The sequence below is a fragment of the Schistocerca gregaria genome, chromosome 5, assembly GCF_023897955.1.
Source record: "Schistocerca gregaria isolate iqSchGreg1 chromosome 5, iqSchGreg1.2, whole genome shotgun sequence".
Lineage (NCBI taxonomy): Eukaryota > Metazoa > Arthropoda > Insecta > Orthoptera > Acrididae > Schistocerca > Schistocerca gregaria.
In genome coordinates, this window is record NC_064924.1 from 8,239,667 (window position 1) to 8,258,127 (window position 18,461).

The window sequence follows — 18,461 nt, forward strand, 5'->3', positions numbered from 1 at the left end:
CGTTCAAGAAATCGTTCGCACCGGAAGATCGTAAAAACTTGCCGTCATTTGACCATCGTACAGACTCCCGTATGGACGACATAGAGATAAGCATACCTGGAGTAGAGAAACAACTTAGAGATTTGAAAGCATCAGGTGCAGACGGAATCCCAGTTCTGTTTTACAGAGAATATTCTATGGCATTGGCGCCTTACCTACCTTGTATTTATCGTGAATCTCTCATCAACACAATATCCCAAGTGACTTGGAAAAAAAACCCTCAGGTGGCTCCAGTATATTAAAAGGGAAAAGAACGTTCCCGCGAAATTACAGACCAATATCCCTAACTTCTGTTTGCAGAACCCTTTAACATATTCTCACTTTGAATATAATAACCATTCTTGAGACTGAGAAGCTTATGTCCATGAATCATGAATCAGCTTCCCCGATTCCATATTTCTAGATTTCCGAAAAGCAATTGCAGCGGTACCCCAATGCAGGCTATTAACGAAAGGTATGAGGACATGGAATAAGTTCACACATATGTTACGGGCTCGCAGACTTCTTAAATAATAGAAACCAGTATGTTGACCTCAATGGAAAGTGTTCATTAGAGACAAGGGTATCGTCAGAAGTGGTCCATGGAAATATGATAGGATCCCTGTTGTTCTCTGTACACATAAATGATTTGACTCACAGGGTGGGCTGCAGTCTGCGGTTTTTTTTTTTTTTTTGCTGATGATGTCATGGTGTACAGTAATATGTAGAAGTTGGGTGGCTAGAGGAAGATACAAGACGACTTAGACAAAAAACCCGTAGGCGTGATGAATAGCAGCCAGCTCTAAATGTGGGAAAACTTAAGTTAATGCGGATGAGTAGGAAGATCAAACTCGTAATGTTCGGATACACTATTACTAGTGTCCTGCTTGACTCTTCCAAGTCGTTTAAAAGTCTGGGTGTAACGTTGCAAAGCGATATGCGGCGGAACGAGCATGACAGAAGTGTGGTAGGGGAGGCGGAATGTGGGCTTCGGTTTATCGGGAGAATTTTAGAAAAGAGTGGTTCACCTGTGAAAGAGACTTCACATAAGACGATGGTGCGACCTATTCATGAGTACTGCTCAAGTGTTTGGGATCCATCCCAGGTCAAATTGAAGTAAGACGTCGAAGCAATTTGTTATCAGTAGGTTCGAACAACACGTAATTGGTACGTAGATCGTTCGCGAACTCAAATGTGAATACCTGGAGGCAAGGTGACGTTGTTCTTGAGAAATACTATTGGGAAAATTTAGAGAACCAGCCTTTGAAACTGACTGCCGAACCGTTGCACTGCCGCCAACATACATTGCGCGTAAGGACCGTGAAGATAAGGTACGAGAAACTAGGGCTCATATGGAGGGATATAGAAAGTCGTTTCACCCTTGCTCTATTTGCGAGTAGAACAGTAAAGGAAATGACTATTAGCGGTAAAGAGTGCCCTCCGTGACGCACCATACGGTGACTTGCACTGTATTTATGTAGATGTAGATGTAGATTAGTGATTATGATGGTACCTTCATGACCATGGTTATAATGTTTACAAATCCGTTAGGAACTCTAGGAGAGTTTTATGCTAGGAAGGGTAGATAAACGATTGTTAGCATCCCACTTGGACAATGGACATCAGCTACTTCCAATATGACTGACGTAGAGGCGATATGGGCAAAGTATAGACGGACTGTAAATCGTGCTCTGGAAAAGTATGTGCCATACAAGTCGATTGAAGTTGGGAAAGGCCTAACGTGATTTGATAACAAAATTCGGATAAATCTGAGGAAGCAGAGACTGTTGCACTCTCGGTTTAAAGAATAACGCGCAGATGACGACAGGAATGTTTTAGCAGAAATTCGTAACAACAGAAGACAGCAAAACGGAAGTTGAAGTTTTAAATTTCAGTTTAAGGAAGTCACTCATGATAGGGGATCGCAACAAATACATAGGTGTTCTACTGTCATACAGAATCCAATATGAAGGACGTAATGAGTACTAATAGGCATCCCTGGGGTAGAGAAGCAACAGAAAGAGTTGTAAACCAAGAAGTCGGAATCCGCAGCGAATCCTAATTTTATTTTGACAGAGGTATGCCGAAGAACTGACTCCTAACTTATCGTTCATTTATAGTGAATCTCTTGCTCACTGCAAAGCCCCAAGCAACTGGAAAACGGTGCCAGTGTCTCCCGTAAACAAAAAGGGTAAAAGAACGGACCAACATAATTACAGACGCATATCCTTAACATCAGTTTGCTGCCGATTTCTTGAACATATTTTGAGTTCAGATATAGTAAATTTCCCAGAGACAGAAGAGTTTCCTAAACAGAGACAAGCTATTGCTGTGAGCAGAGGTGACTGCCGAACGACTCTACTGCCGCCAACACATATTGCGTGTGAGGACCACCAAGATAATATGCGACAAATCAAGGCTCGTACGGTGGCATATAGACAATCGTTTTACCCTCGCCCTATTTGCGAGTGGAACATAGATTTAGAAAGCATCGTTCCTGCAAAACACAGCTTGCCCTTTTCTCACACGATAGCCTGCAAACCATGGATGGAGGGTATTAGGTAGATGTCATATTCACGGATTTCCGGAAAGCGAGTAACACGGTCCCTCACTACATGTTATATGAGATCAAAACAATCCGCACACCTGGCTGAAAATGACTTACAAGTTCGTGGTGCCCTCCATCGCTAATGCTGGAATTCAAAATGGTGTTGGCACACCCTTATCCTTAATGACAGCATCCACTCTCGCAGGCATACGTTCAGTCAGGTGCTGGAACGTTTCTTGGGGAATGGCAGCCCATTCTTCACGGAGTGCTGCACTGAGTAGCGGTATGGATATCGGTCGGTAAGGCCTGGCACGGAGTCGGCGTTCCAAAAAACCCCAAAGGCGTTCTACAGGATTCAGATCAGGATCCTGTGCACGTCATCCATCACAGGAATGTTATTGCTGTGTAACCACTTCGCAACAGACCGTGCTTTATGAACAGGTGTTCGATCGTGTTGAAAGATGCAACACGATTTGCTCTTCAACAGTGGGAGACAAGAAAGTGCTTAAAACATCAGTGTAGGTCTATGAGGTGTGTGCCAAACAAAACAACAAGGAGTGCAAGCCCCCTCCACGAAAAACACGTTCACACAATAACACCACAGCCTCTGAATTTTACTATTGGTACTAAACACGCTGGCAGATAACGTTCACCGGGTGTTCAAATGGTTCAAATGGTTCTGAGCGCTATGGGACTGAACATCTGAGGTCATCAGTCCACTAGAACGTATAACTATTTAAATCTAACTAACCTAAGGACATCACACACATCCATATCCGAGGCAGGATTCGAACCTGCGACCATAGCAGCCTCTTGGTTCCGGACTGAAGCACCTAGAACCGCTCGGCCACACCGACCGGCTCACTGGGCGTTCGTCACACCCACAGCCTGCCATCGAATCGCCACACTGTGTGCCGTGATTCACCACTGCACACAACGCTTTTTCCCTGTTCAGTCACCGAGCGAGGTGGCGCAGTGGTTAGCAGACTGGACTCGCATTCGGGAGGACGACGGTTCAATCCCGCGTCCGGCCATCCTGATTTAGGTTTTCCGTGATTTCCCTAAATCGCTTCAGGCAAATGCCGGGATGGTTCCTTAGAAGGGGCACGGCCGATTTCCCTCCCCATCCTTCCCTAACCCGAGCTTGCGCTCCGTCGACGGGACGTTAAACACTAACATCCTCCTCCTCCTCCTCCTCCCTGTTCAGTCATGCAATGTTTACGTTCCCTACACCAAGCGAGGCGTCGTTTAGCATTTACCGGCGTGATGTGTGAAGACGAGCAGCCGCTCCACCGTGAAATCCGAGTTCTCTCACCTCCCGGCTAACTGACACAGTACTTGCAGTGGATCCTGATGCAGTTTGGAATTCCTGTGTGACGGTCTGGATAGATGTCTGCCTGCTACACATTACGACCCTCTCCCACTGTCGGCGGTCTCCGTCCGTCAACGACGTCGGCCTGTACGCTTCTGTGCTGCACGTGTCCCTCCACGTTCCCACTTCACTATCACATCGGAGACAGAGGACCTAGGGATGTTTAGGAGTGGTGAAACCTCGCATACAGACGTATGACACAAGTGACACCCAATCACGTGACCACGTTCGAAGTTCGTGAGTTCCTCGGCGCGCCCCATTTTGCTCTCTCACGATGTCTAATGAATACAGAGGTCGCTGATACGCAGTACCAGTCAGTAGGTGGCAACACAATGCACCTAATATCAAAACCGTATGTTTTTGGTGGTGTTCGGATACTTTTGATCACATAGTGTACTGTTAACGAAGGTCCGAGAATGTGAATCAGATTCCCAGATATATGAGTGGCTCGAAAACTTCTTAAGCACTAGAACTCTGTAAGTTGTCCTCGACGGAGACTGTTCATCAGAGACAAGGATATCGTCAGCAGTGCCCCAGGGAAGTTTGATGGGACCGTGCTTATTCTTTACATACATAAATGACCTGACAGACAGCAAGTTCCGACTGTTTGCAGGTGACGCTCTGGTGTACGGGACAGTGTCGTCTGTAAGTAACTGCATGATGATATAAGATGAGCTAGGCAGAATTGCTGGTTGTTGCGACGTGTAGCAGCTTGCTCTAAATCTAGAAAAATGTAAGTTAATACAATTGCGTAGGAAAAAATAGTATACTACTGGCCATTAGAATTGCTAAACCACCAAGATGACGTGCTGCAGACGCGAAATTTAACCGACAGGAAGAAGATGCTGTGATATGCAAATGATTAGCTTTTCAGAGCATTCACACAAGGTTGGCGCCGGTGGCGACACCTAAAACATGCTGACATGAGGAAAGTTTCTAACGGATTTCTCATACACAAACAGCAGTTGACCGGCATAACCTGGTGAAAAGTTGTTGTGATGTCTCGTGTAAGGAGGAGAAATGCGTGCCATCACCTTTCCGTCTTTGATAAAGGTCGGATTGTAGCCTACAGCAATTGCTGCTCGCGTTGGTTGAGATCCAATGACTGTTAGCAGAATATGGAATTGGTGGGTTCAGGAGGGTAATACGGAACGTCGTGCTGGATCCCAACTGCCTTGTAACACTAGCAGCAGAGATGACAGGCATCTCGTCCGCATGGCGGTAACGGATCGTGCAGCCACGTCTCGATCATTGAGTCAACAAATGGAAGACAACACCCATCTGCATAAACAGTTCGACGTCGTTTGCAGCAGCATGGACTATCAGCTCTGAGACTATGGCTGCGGTTACCCTTGAAGCTGCATCACAGACAGGAGCACCTGCGATGGTGCACTCAACGACGAACCTTGGTGCACGAATGGCAAAACGTCATTTTCTCGGATCAATCCAGGATCTGTTTACAGCATCATGATGGTCGCATCCGTGTTTTGCAACATCGCGGTGAACGGACACGGAAAGCGTGTATTCGTCATCGCGATACTGGCGTATCACACGGCGTGATGGTATGGGGTGCCATTGGTTACACGTCTCGGTCACCTCTTGTTCGCATTGACGGCTCTTTGAACTGTGGACACTACATTTCAGATGTGTTACGACCCGTGGCTCTAACCTTCATTCGATCCCTCGAAACCCTTTACTTCAGCAGGATAATGCACGACCGCATGTTGCAGGTCCTGTACGGGCCTTTCTGGATACAGAAAATGTTCGACTGCTGCCCTGGCCAGCACATTCTCCAGATCTCTCACCAATTGAAAACGTCTGAGAAACTGGCTCGTCACTATACACCACTCTTGATGAACTGTGGTATCGTGTTGAAGCTGCATGGGCAGCTGTAGCTGTACACATAATCCAAGCTCTGTTTGACTCAATGACCAGGCGTATCAAGGCCGTTATTACGGCCAGAAGTGGTTGTTCTGGGTACTGCTTTCTCAGGATCTATGCACCCAAGTTGCGTGAAAATGTAATCACATGTCAGTTCTAGTTTAATATATTTTTCCAATGAGTACCCGTTTATCATCTGCATTTCTTCTTGGTGTAGCAATTTTAATGGACAGTACTGCATAAAGCTTAAGTAGTGTGTTGCTTGACACAGCCACGTCAATTTAATATTTATAGTTTATATGTTATTGTCTTTTCTCCCCCTACCCACCCAAAACCACTACAATTACGTTTAGTCAGGTTTATTTTTACTGATACTTTCATTTAGGCTAGGATCACATAAATTGCATTCTTCGAGTAGCTCGCAGCAATTGAGACTGCCTATTTGTTTGTGTGCTTGTCTACTATACATAGTATTTTAGCCAGCATATGTTTTTAAGGTTATAGATTTGGTCAGGTTTGGTCTAATGCATTTCCTCAATTAGGTCTAAAAGTGGAGTGTCAGCTACTTGCTTAGGATGTTACTTTTAGCCACGTGTGTTTTGTAACCTTTTAAATGAGGAAACAGCGTTGTACAATGAATTTGAGAGCCCTTAGCTCTGTTTTGGGATTTAATTCTGATGATTATTTGTGTGTGTGTGTGTGTGTGTGTGTGTGTGTGTGTGTGTGTGTGTGTGTGTGTGCGTGTGTTTGGGTAAACGACTTTGTAACACTTGACATAAACATTGCATTTTTAAGTTGATGACGTATGTTTGTGGATACTTCAGACGTTTAATTAATAATGTGACATTTGACAAGCATTGTGGTTTTTTTACATCAATTTGGTAGCGAACCACCTTTTTCATTGTCCGTTGTGCCTTGCATCAGGTATGGTAAAGAGGTTTAACTATAGACTTTTAGAAATGCTTCTTAACTAATAAGTTCATCAACATTGTTTGTGTATTTGTGTGAGGCAGAGAGAGAAATGAACAGCATTACTTTATACAGCTCACGTCACATGATTTAAGCGTTCCCTCATTCAACCTGTAAAAACTGATCCCTTATAGCATCACTTTGAGGTCTGTCTATCTGTCTTTTTGTCCCTTAAAAACTCCTTTTAGCAGGAACGGGAAGAAGTATCAAGTTGAAATTTATGTCACATATTATGACATTACGACATTACGAACCACGGTCCCTTTAGGGTGTCAAAAATGAGGTTTCTAAGTTAACGTGATCAAAAGATACGGCCATTTATGTCATATATTTTTATACTCACAAACTCACACAGTAAAACCTAGAATGTAATTCCAATTGGGGCAGAATAATGAAATTTGGAGAGAAGCAAGGTTCTACAATGCAAGTAAAGGAAGACAAATCCGAAAATCGTTAATTTATAATTATAACATACGAAAGAAATTTTTAGTCATTTGCCCTTTCTCTCAGGAACAGGTCAACGTGTCAAGTTGAAATGTGTTTCGGATAATAAGGTCTATAGTCCTTTGGCGGTGTAATAAATGTAAGCTTCCGACTTGATGCTGTCAAAAGATACGACCATTTATGTTACATTTTTTTTATACTCGCAAATGCACTCGTAATAAGCAAGAGGGTACTCCCTGTTGAGCTAGAGTCATTAATTTTGGGCTGGCCAAACTTACAATAGAAGATAAGAAAATCTCATTCACTATTTTTTCGTAAAGAAACATATACTGATCAGATCGTACCTGCGTCCTCCATTCATCCACAGTCTCAACAAACGCCTTCTTTCATTATGCTGTTCACTCCATTCCATTTTCGAAAGAAACGTTCGACGACGAAATCCATTTACTCAAAACGATAGCAGTTAATAACGAGTATAGCCGGCCGAGGTGGCCGAGCGGTTCTAGGCGCTAGAGTCTGGAACCGCGCGACCTCTACGTTCGCAGGTTCGAATCGCACCTCCGGCATGGATGTGTGTGATGTCCTTAGGTTAGTTAGGTTTAAGTAGTTCTAAGTTCTAGGTAACTGATGACCTCAGATGTTAAGTTCCATTGTGCTCAGAGCCATTTGAATCATTTTTTTCATTTATTTTGCAGGAAGCAAGGATTTTTAGTACAAGAAAGGAATAAATCTGCAAATTCTTAATTTGTAATTATATTACACGAATAAAAAATTGTTGTTTGTCATTCGATGCCCGACTCTGTCTGTCCTTTTGTTAAAAACCCTTTTCTCAGGGATAGGCAGACATTTATCTTGTCTGCATCGACATCGATAACAGGCAAAAATCTTCGATATTTCCGACTCCTTGGATGGATGAACTATCTATTTACATAATTAAATTTGTATGGAACTTTCGGTGCTTCGGTCCTATTTTTCTTTATGGAAATACTGTGGTTATGACAAATTGTTTTTGAACATGACACAATTTTGCACTATTCTGGTGAAGATGATGTATTTTTAGACTGTGGAATAATGTAGTATTAGTAAAAATTGTCTTGTAGAACAATTCAGACGCAAAAATAATTGATTTGAGAGCCGTTTGTACCTTACACCAAGTATGGTACAGAGATCGAACGATTGACTTACACAATTGGTGCTTAACATTTGAATTAGATCAGAAATGCTTAGTTACACTAGTGTAGTCAATATCTTCGCGTATTTCTGACAAATAAAAGAACAGTTTTGAAGATGACGCTAATTTACGTAAAATGTAGGTGCAGATATAGCAATTTCTCCATGGAAATACTGCAAGTATTGTCAATATACTTACATATTTTTGAACATAACGCATATTTCAGATCATTCAGAGACTTTTGAGCATGGGGTCATAATCGCTGCAGGCACATGTGATGTAATTTCGAGTTTTCGAACTTAATTGTGACTGAATTGCTTTCGAATGTACCACTATGATAACTGGGTCATTTCCACTAGCTAGCTTTTTTGAATTTCCCACAACTTCAAGATGTGGTGCATTCAAGGTCATAGTGACGTTACTGTCTTCGTATGCAGCCAACTCACAAAACACTTGCACTTTTCAGGTTGTTCAAATGTAAAGTTAGCCAGTTGCTGGAATAGTCAGAAACTCAAGTTTTTACTCAGGTGTGCTGTTGCAAGGAAACCAAAAATGTTTTATACAAAGTTATCTATATCTACATCTACAGGATTATTCTGTGTTTCACACTTAAGTACTTCTAGGAGAAGGAAACCTGGGAGAAATTTCTGTCTCAGTTTTGTGATACGAGGAAATGTAAGCAACTGATACGGAATTCTAAAGGGTAGTGTTACTCGTCTCGTTAAATGGACAAAACTCTACGTAAAGTACCACAAGTTCCACAGAAGGTAATATTTGTGATTTGTGTGCATAGTATGTAGAACAATGTTTTGAAAGAACCTACCTTGTAGCCAAATTCAATAGCCCGTATCATATTGATATCAGACCGGAGGACGTGTCCGGCAGTCGTGTTCTTCAGGTCCATGATGACGACGTCTCCGAGCGAGTAGTCATTCAATAGCATCCAGTCGAGGTTTATGGAGACGGTTTTTCCATAATTTGTCCAGGAGACCCATGTGGGGTCCGGGTCGGGGTCGGCGAAGATGTGCACCCGGTAGAGCTCTTTGGTAAGGCGAGGCATCGTCAGCATCACGCTGTCGGCACATTAGAAGTGCAAAAGTGAGAGGTTATCTACAGGATATTATTGTATGCATCTGGAAAAAAAAACTTACAGTTAGGTGGGTTTAGGCGTAGTATTACGAACAATCCATCTAAGCACTTTGTGAATAGCACAGTCGACGACGACATTATCTAACCCACACTCTTGCGAAATATCACATAAAATTGCAATAAATATCACAATAAATCACAAATACTAATATCTTATAATAACTCACGGCGCGTTTGAACCTTTTGAATGCATACGGTTACTCGATTTTTGTACTATTGTAATTGACGTTGCTGAGAATGTGAGATAAATCTCTCACTGACGCAAATATCAAATGTTATATTTTGGAAAACGCAGGTCACAAATATCTGAAGAAAAGAAAGGGAATTGAGGAAACAATGTGAAATCAGAGAAGATGAGAGGAACTTTCCGCCAGTTTATACAGGGTGGAGCAAGTAAAAGTGGCCCAGACCAGTGGATACAATTGACCGTGAATGTGTGGCAGCATTAACGGAGGAGGAAAAGACCTACAGTTATTTCCAACAGGATGGAACCACTGTCTGTACAGCTGGTCCAACCTTGGAGCACGTTTACACAGTCTTCACGCGTGACGCAGTTGTTAACAAAGGTCAGTCTGGTCACGGCCCATAGTGTCCACTCATGCCACCTGATCAGGTCAGTGTGTGGATAGCCTTAAAGCCTAAGGTGTATCGCAACAACCCTCATAGTCTTCAATAACTGCAGCAGAACATTAGGGATGAATCTGCAGCAGTTCCAACAGTCCATTTTCGATCCGCATTCAGCAACTTGTTGACCTGGGACCAAAAGTGCCCACAGGTGAATGGTGGTCTCTTTCAACATCTACTATACTCAGGTCAGTACTGTATTTCCTTTTCTCTGCTGTATTCCTTTGTACCTGGAACTCTGTTCTCTGGACCACTTTTATTTGCCCCACCTGTGAAAGTGGTTCCCAAACGAGAAGAGCAAATTTTGGGACTTGTTCAGAGATACTTTCTTATTACTGAGGTGTAAGAGATTCACTATCTCAAGTTGTTTCTTAGAGAGTAACAGCATTTCGTTTGATTTATTACCACCACTGATATTTGTGCCTGTATTGCACTGAAAATAACTAGACAACAGCACAAATGGCAGCAGTGCTTGTAGTGCGTGTGATTCGGAATCTCATTCCGTTCACTGTCAGCATTTTGATACTGGCAATAATAATGTGCACTTCTATTCTTCCCCCTCCAGCTTACGTTACATCCAGTTCTTGTCGGTTCTGTACAGAGTTTCTTCTGCTGACAGTGTTGGTTGTAGTGATAGCTATTTTGATAGGCTTACTGATGATGATTGTGCTGCTTATGAGTTAAATGAATGCAATGGATGAGCATCACAGTGAAGTGAGTGTTGTTGCATTACTCAGTACTTTATGTTGTACGTTTTACTGATTACATTTTAGAGGCTTTTTAACTCTTTTGAAGATATTTTTACAAAAACAATGGTAAGTGTGATAACAAACCCAATAACTCACATTGTTACTCTCCACTAATACTGCAGGTCCTTTATACCGAACCAATCAGAAAATATGTCTGAACAAACTCTAATATTTTGTCGTTCTTGTACAGTTTCAACTTATATTATATGGACGAAATAGAAAGACTTTTGGATCAACTTTCGATAGCTGCCTCTAACATCGTCATCAAGAGTTAAGATCACTGACTGAAAGGACCTCCACTGTGTTCTGCTCATGCATTGATGCGGCTCATATACCATGAAGATTTTACTGAAACATGCCATCCCAGAAATCTCCGAGGACAAATATACATACATTGTGGGACAGTGTCTCCACCTACCAGTATATAAGCAGAACAGCATACCAGCATCGGCAGTCTGTGATCTTAACTCCAGATGAGGATGGCGGAAAGAGGTATTGAAGCTTTGAGAGTTTTATTCTAAGTGGCTCGGCTTGTAAACTGAGAATTTGTTATTGACGCTTTATATTATTTATAGAATACCTAACACATATTTAAACATGCAACTGCCTCGCAGATTTATTTAATGGCAGAAACCAGTACATTGTCATGGACGGCGAGAGTTCATCACAGACAAAGGTGATAACAGAAGCGTCCTATAGAAGTGTTGTGTTCTCCAAGTACATAAACGGCCTCTCAGACAGACCAGGACGTAACCTGAAGCTGTACTAACTTATCGTAGATTAGAAAACATGGAACACACTTTACCATCCAAGATAGATGCTCCTGAGAAGCTCTTTACTATTTTTTGAGTGTATAACCGAGTACTTTCAAGCATAACAGGGAACTGCTGCTGAAGGTACTCACTGATCAACTTTTGTTGCAATATGACTATCATCTGTCATTTCTGTTTCTCCAATCGCTGTCATACAGTATGAACATCTCAAGTTTTCGGTTTTGAGAAATGAAACGTCGGAATCAGTTCATCAAATAACAAGCAGAAATTAATTTTAAAGTGGTTGTTTCACATAATTCGGTGGCTCATCAGATATCATTGGCAATTTTAGAATGTTCATCATAGGTGGTGTTAATGTTAATGTAGATACGTCCTTTGTTAACAATTGTGGACATTTATGAATTTTTCTAGCACTCAGGTAAATCTTTGCCTTACAAATATTTTTTTCCATTTATATATCCATAGTTTCATATGGTACGATATTAAACCATCAAAATCAGTTTTCCGTTAAACGCAAGTAAAAGCATGAAAAAGAGAATACTATCACCCACTCTATTTTTGGAAAGTCATGTTAAGTCATTTTAGACAATTGTATGTATTTACACTGTCACTGATTTACAATCAATACATGATAAGGTATCAATTTAACATAATGAAAATAACTTTGGCAATATTTCGTTTAAACTAACAGTACTATTATTACCTATTAATCTCTAAAAGGATTTACATATGGCAAACATAAACTTTGAATTGAAAATATTACAAAACTGAAAAACGAAAGTTACGAGGATAGTAATTTGCCTGTAGAACCTTCTGGAAACTTCCAGAACCATCAGTGACGTATATACTATTCTTGCTTGGCACAAATTGCATTAGCCTCATTACAGAGATAGTGAATATAATGTGCAGATCTTTTAACTCGTTGAGGTGAGGAGGGCAATGCATTTTTCATAATGTGTATGTGAATACGTAGTTTATATTTGCCTTGCGATTTCATACAGTGTTTGTGACTGTGTATTGATTAAAGTTGAGTGGAAATAAAACATCAAAAACTGAAAACATGTCACTAACTTCTGTCATGTAATTTCAACTACCTAGGACCTAATGGCTTGTGTTAAGACTATCATTGATGACATTGGTAAGTTAAGTAAATAATTACCAATTTGTGTCAAGATTCCTCTCTTGAACTTTATCTACAAACATTGCATATGAAGAGACTTACACTTGAAATAAAGGCATTTTAAAGTGAATATTTGCGACGTTGACAACTAAGAGAGAATCTTTACAGGTGGCTACTGAACCCAGGATTTACAGACTTTTAGTCTCAAGCAATATCATAATTTTTGTGTATCACAAGAATATTACAAAGTAAAACTCAAATATTAAGGCAATAAGAAAAATTGCAAAATACTACGGTAGACACATGTTTTGAGAACAAGGAACAAACACACGATTTTAAGAAATTGTTACACACCATTTATATGAAGGGGCAATATATATATATATATATATATATATATATATATAAATGGAAAAAAGAACACATTGACACCGGTGTATCAGACCCACCATACTTGCTCCGGACACTGCGAGAGGGCTGTACAAGCAATGATCACACGCACGGCACAGCGGACACACCAGGAACCGCGGTGTTGGCCGTCGAATGGCGCCAGCTGCGCAGCATTTGTGCACCGCCGCCGTCAGTGTCAGCCAGTTTTCCGTGGCATACGGAGCGCCATCGCAGTCTTTAACACTGGTAGCATGGCCGCGACAGCGTGGACGTGAACCGTATGTGCAGTTGACGGACTTTGAGCGAGGGCGTATAGTGGGCATGCGGGAGGCCCGGTGGACGTACCGCCGAATTGCTCAACACGTGGGGCGTGAGGTCTCCACAGTACATCGATGTTGTCGCCAGTGGTCGGTGGAAGGTGCACGTGCCCGTCGACCTGGGACCGGACCGCAGCGATGCACGGATGCACGCCAAGACCGTAGGATCCTACGCAGTGCCGTAGGGGACCGCACCGCCACTTCCCAGCAAATTAGGGACACTGTTGCTCCTGGGGTATCGGCGAGGACCATTCGCAACCGTCTCCATGAAGCTGGGCTACGGTCCCGCACACCGTTAGGCCGTCTTCCGCTCACGCCCCAAAATCGTGCAGCCCGCCTCCAGTGGTGTCGCGACAGGCGTGAATGGAGGGACGAATGGAGAAGTGTGGTCTTCAGCGATGAGAGTCGCTTCTGCCTTGGTGCCAATGATGGTCGTATGCGTGTTTGGCGCCGTGCAGGTGAGCGCCACAATCAGGACTGCATACGACCGAGGCACACAGGGCCAACACCCGGCATCATGGTGTGGGGAGCGATCTCCTACACTGGCCGTGCACCTCTGGTGATCGTCGAAGGGACACTGAATAGTGCATGGTACATCCAAACCGTCATCGAACCCATCGTTCTACCATTCCTAGACCGGCAAGGGAACTTGCTGTTCCAACAGGACAATGCACGTCCGCATGTATCCCGTGCCACCCAACGTGCTCTAGAAGGTGTAAGTCAACTACCCTGGCCAGCAAGATCTCCGGATCTGTCCCCCATTGAGAATGTTTGGGACTGGATGAAGCGTCGTTTTACGCGGTCTGCACGTCCAGCACGAACGCTAGTCCAACTGAGGAACCAGATGGAAATGGCATGGCAAGCCGTTCCACAGGACTACATCCAGAATCTCTAGGATCGTCTCCATGGGAGAATAGCAGCCTGCATTGCTGCGAAAGGTGGATATACACTGTACTAGTGCCGACATTGTGCATGCTCTGTTGCCTGCGTCTATGTGTCTGTGGTTCTGTCAGTGTGATCATGTGATGATTCTGACCCCAGGAATGTGTCAATAAAGTTTCGCCTTCCTGGGACAATGAATTCACGGTGTTCTTATTTCAATTTCCAGGAGTGTAATATGGATTACTTATTCAAGAGAGATTGTGTGACAAATTGAGCAAATTAGTAAAATATTGCTCCACGTCTGGCCATGTAAGCAGTTAAACCGTTATTCTTCTTCTAATTGGTTGACAGAGTTGTTGGATCTCCTTCTGAGGGATGTTGTGCCAAATTATATGCAACTGGCGCGTTAGATCGTCAGAATCCCGAGCTGGTTGAAGGCCATGCTCACAGGGCTCGAAATTCGGTTGAGGTCCAACAATCTCTCACACCGAGGCAACGTTTGACAAGCTATAAGGTAATCTTTAGGAACCCTTTCGATGTGCATGGGGCCTTATCTTGCTGAAATTTGAGCCCAGGATGCTTTGCCATGCAGGGCAACAAAACGGGGCGCAGAATATCGACGACGTACCACCGTGCTGTCACTGTTTCGCAGATGACACGCAATATGGATCCCCAGATTATAACTCCTCGGGCTGTATGGTGCTTGACAGCGATGTTCGTATCCTATTGCCGTCCAGACAGGCCTTCGATGGTCATCGTGGCCTGATATCTCATTGACTGGAGTAGAATTGTCGCCAGCGATGAGTCCCGCTTCGGACAGAGCCCCGACGACCAGTGAGGTCTGTAGATGCCCTGTAGAGAAATTCGATACCGAAGTGGCTGTCGCCAACCATACAGTAGTGACGGGCTGGGGTGGCATTGCATTTCGTAGCAGGACACGTTTGGTTGTTCTCCACGGTACCTTTACAGCACGACGATACGTCGACGGTATTCTACGCTCCGTTTCGTTGCCCTTCGTAGTAAGCCACCTTGGGCTTACATTTGAGTAACGAAATGCCCTCGTACACACGGCGAGAATTTCTTCTGCTTTTTTTATGCTTGCCAAACCCCATATTCGCTAGTACGCCCACTGGATCTCTACCCAACTGGGAATGTTAGGAGCATTAGTGGCAGAGTCCTCGAACTAGCTTGTAATTATGATGATCCAAGGCGCCAGTTTGACAGACGTTGGCACGATATGCCTTAAGGTGCCATGAAACAACTCTATCAACCGATGCCAAGCCGAATAACTGTTCCCTTAAGGGTCAGAGGTGCACCAGTGCTGTAATAACTAGCTCAATTTGCGAAGCACTTTCTTGTGAATAAATCATCGAATTTTTCTGATATTGCAAAAAATTTGCTTGTGTGTACAAGCACGTCACATACACTAATTTCCGTCATATTCGGCTAAATCCTTCGTGGCACGGTTTTGTCTCAGAGAATATTTATTTGTGATATTGTTTTTATAGTGGTTCTATGTACACTGTCCTCATTCTGTTTGGATTGGAGATCGTTCAAAATTTTCGTGGTTCTGTGATCATATGAGCGTGTTTGTGTTTAACTGAACGAAATTCGGTTTTGGTGACAATACACAGCAACAGCCAAAGATATTTTTGCACGCTCTCAGAAATATCAAAGCTAGAAAACGGGAAGAAAGGGTATTGTGTTTTTATGTTTCTTTGCACTTACACCTTGCCATTTGTCAGCCCGCAAGTGACCTAAAGAGATGTATGCGACCATAATTTTATTAAAAAGGATCTTTTCTTTCAGTAAAAGTATGCATGATGAGTATGCAATTCAAGTAATTTCACTATGTTTTTAATAATTATCTGGACGTCAAAAGCTTTTTCTACTCATGCTGAGAACAACATCCTCACCCAAAGTGCAGGTACGGTTTAATAGAAATTACTTAAGGAATGAAACGAAGACTACGCTTGTGATGAGCACCCAGTTGTGTTATTTATGCTCGTTCACATTGGCGAATAGGAACTGTCATCTTATCTAAGACCAAACAAATCATCAATGAAATCACAGTGTCTTTCACAAAAGATAATCCGTGTGAAAACAGAGTTGATCAGTGGAACTTTTTAATTCTATTTTTATAAATGTAATACGACTGTCATTCAGAGTGTAATTGAATATTAAGTGAATTGAGAACATTCTTCAAATATAACGAAGATAAAGAGATGGACTCATCAATCGCTTTCACTATTGGCCCTGTCATTCTGCTTTCCACTCGCCTTCCTTGATATTATTTATGGCTTGATTTTTATCGTTTGTTGGACCTTTGTCAATTCCACTTACGTAGCCAGTGGGAGGCTACTCGATACATTGACGTAATGTCCACTGGATAGATCTAGAATCTCTCCAATAGAACTCTTTTTCTGTGATGCCAAAGGCTCCTGTGAGTTAGGGGAGCCCACCCAACCATTTGTGTATTGAGTAGAATTTGCCCAGCTACACAAGCAGAAGTCTGTGCGTCAAGATACTTGCTACACAATTGATGATAATGGCATTATGGTAGGTCATCAACGCTTGGAGCGGTAGCTTATAGTTCTGTATGTATTGTTGCTCGCTTTGTGTGATGGTCTATTAATATGTTGTGAGAATTTATGCATTCAATCCCATTGGACTCTAATGCACTGTGCTACTGTTTAGGTGGAGATGAAGACGTTTTAGTAAAATAACTATAGTACTGTTGCATAATGAAACTTGGCCTTTTAAGAGTAAGTGTCTATTTTTCTGTGGGTTTATGTTCAGTTTCTTTGCGTACACAACATCACTGCTTCTGTGAGCCACCACATCTGCTATTCACCAAGTTCAGTTCTTGAGTTCACTGACACCTCAGCCAAAGATATTGTCGGCATATATCACCACTCAATGTACTTAGTCATCTTCTTCCAACTGTCACAAGAGAGGTTCGATTGTAAGATCCTAAGACCTCGTGTCAACCCCTGTGGGCACTCCCTAATAGTTCTTAAGATTACGCTTTTCATGCCAACTGACCACTAAACAAGTCTGTCCTTATAATAGTATAGACATTGGGGTTCCTGTACTCTTTGCATCTGTACAGATAACCATAAATTGTCTAATACTCAAGAGAGCTCATGTAACAATGAAATCGCGTTTATTATTTTGCATTTACCTATTGTTTCGAATGCCTTCTTGAATTCCTTAGGAATACTTCTCCCTTTCCTAAAGCCAAATTGGCAGCGATTAAGCTGATTAATGCCACCATATGCTACACAGGTGTATTTTTTGAACATTTGCAAGCGTGTTAATAATTTTATAGGATTAGGTGGTTCTTTACACACAAATCCTTTGATTATATAGCTTTTTCTTATTTCCATCTGTCTTAACACCTATGGAATTCTATCTATTGGGAAAATTAAAGCAACCGCTCTACAAGGCGTGAAACTATTTTGCCTAGCTTTCTTATGTTGGCACTACTTTCTGTAATTTTCCGCTAGCTAGCGTAGCATGATAGTCTGGCGGAGGAAGCGGTCATCTGTCGTTGCAAAGAGCTGAGTGGAGAGAGAGGACTGTGTGCAACGCCATAAATGGTGCTGGTGTTGATGGTGCTGGTGGGCCATCGGTAGAAGCCAGGCCGCTAGTCAAGAGAGAGGTTTATGTGTGAGGTCGCTCGCACACATGGGATTTATTGTGGGCCTGCTGAGATGAACAGACTTGAGTCGCTGGAACCAGTGCCTTATGGATATCTAGTTGTAATGCGTTGAAGTTCCTTGGATATATTACATATGGATTTACACCATGTCCGTGACTTGTGTATGTGTAGCTGTGCCATGCAGCGTTATACATTAACAGTTTCCGTACCGTAATCTGGTACTTAGTAAAAGCACATTTTCTAACAACCAACCACAGAGAGTGCACCCCTAGAATGTTGAGGTGAGGTGGCTGCCCACAGTGTATTACATGTGATGTATAAGGTACAGGGTTTCTAACGACTGTATGTTATCAGTTGAACAGTCGATTTGCTAGACATTTCAACGTTACT

At 42.6% G+C, this 18,461-nt stretch overlaps 2 protein-coding genes across 4 annotated transcripts in view; both read right to left on the reverse strand.

The window, feature by feature from the left end:
• LOC126272024 (retinol-binding protein pinta-like) overlaps positions 1-18,461 on the reverse strand; it is a 547,678-nt gene that overhangs the window by 169,133 nt on the left and 360,084 nt on the right. The gene's annotated exons all lie outside the window — the stretch shown is intronic.
• Positions 1-18,461, reverse strand: part of LOC126272025 (retinol-binding protein pinta-like) — a 247,316-nt gene that overhangs the window by 56,700 nt on the left and 172,155 nt on the right. For all 3 annotated transcript variants that reach the window (XM_049974526.1, XM_049974524.1, XM_049974525.1), the window contains one exon: positions 9,227-9,476. In XM_049974526.1, coding sequence (XP_049830483.1) covers positions 9,227-9,476 — 250 coding nt within the window. The remainder of the gene's footprint in view (positions 1-9,226; positions 9,477-18,461) is intronic.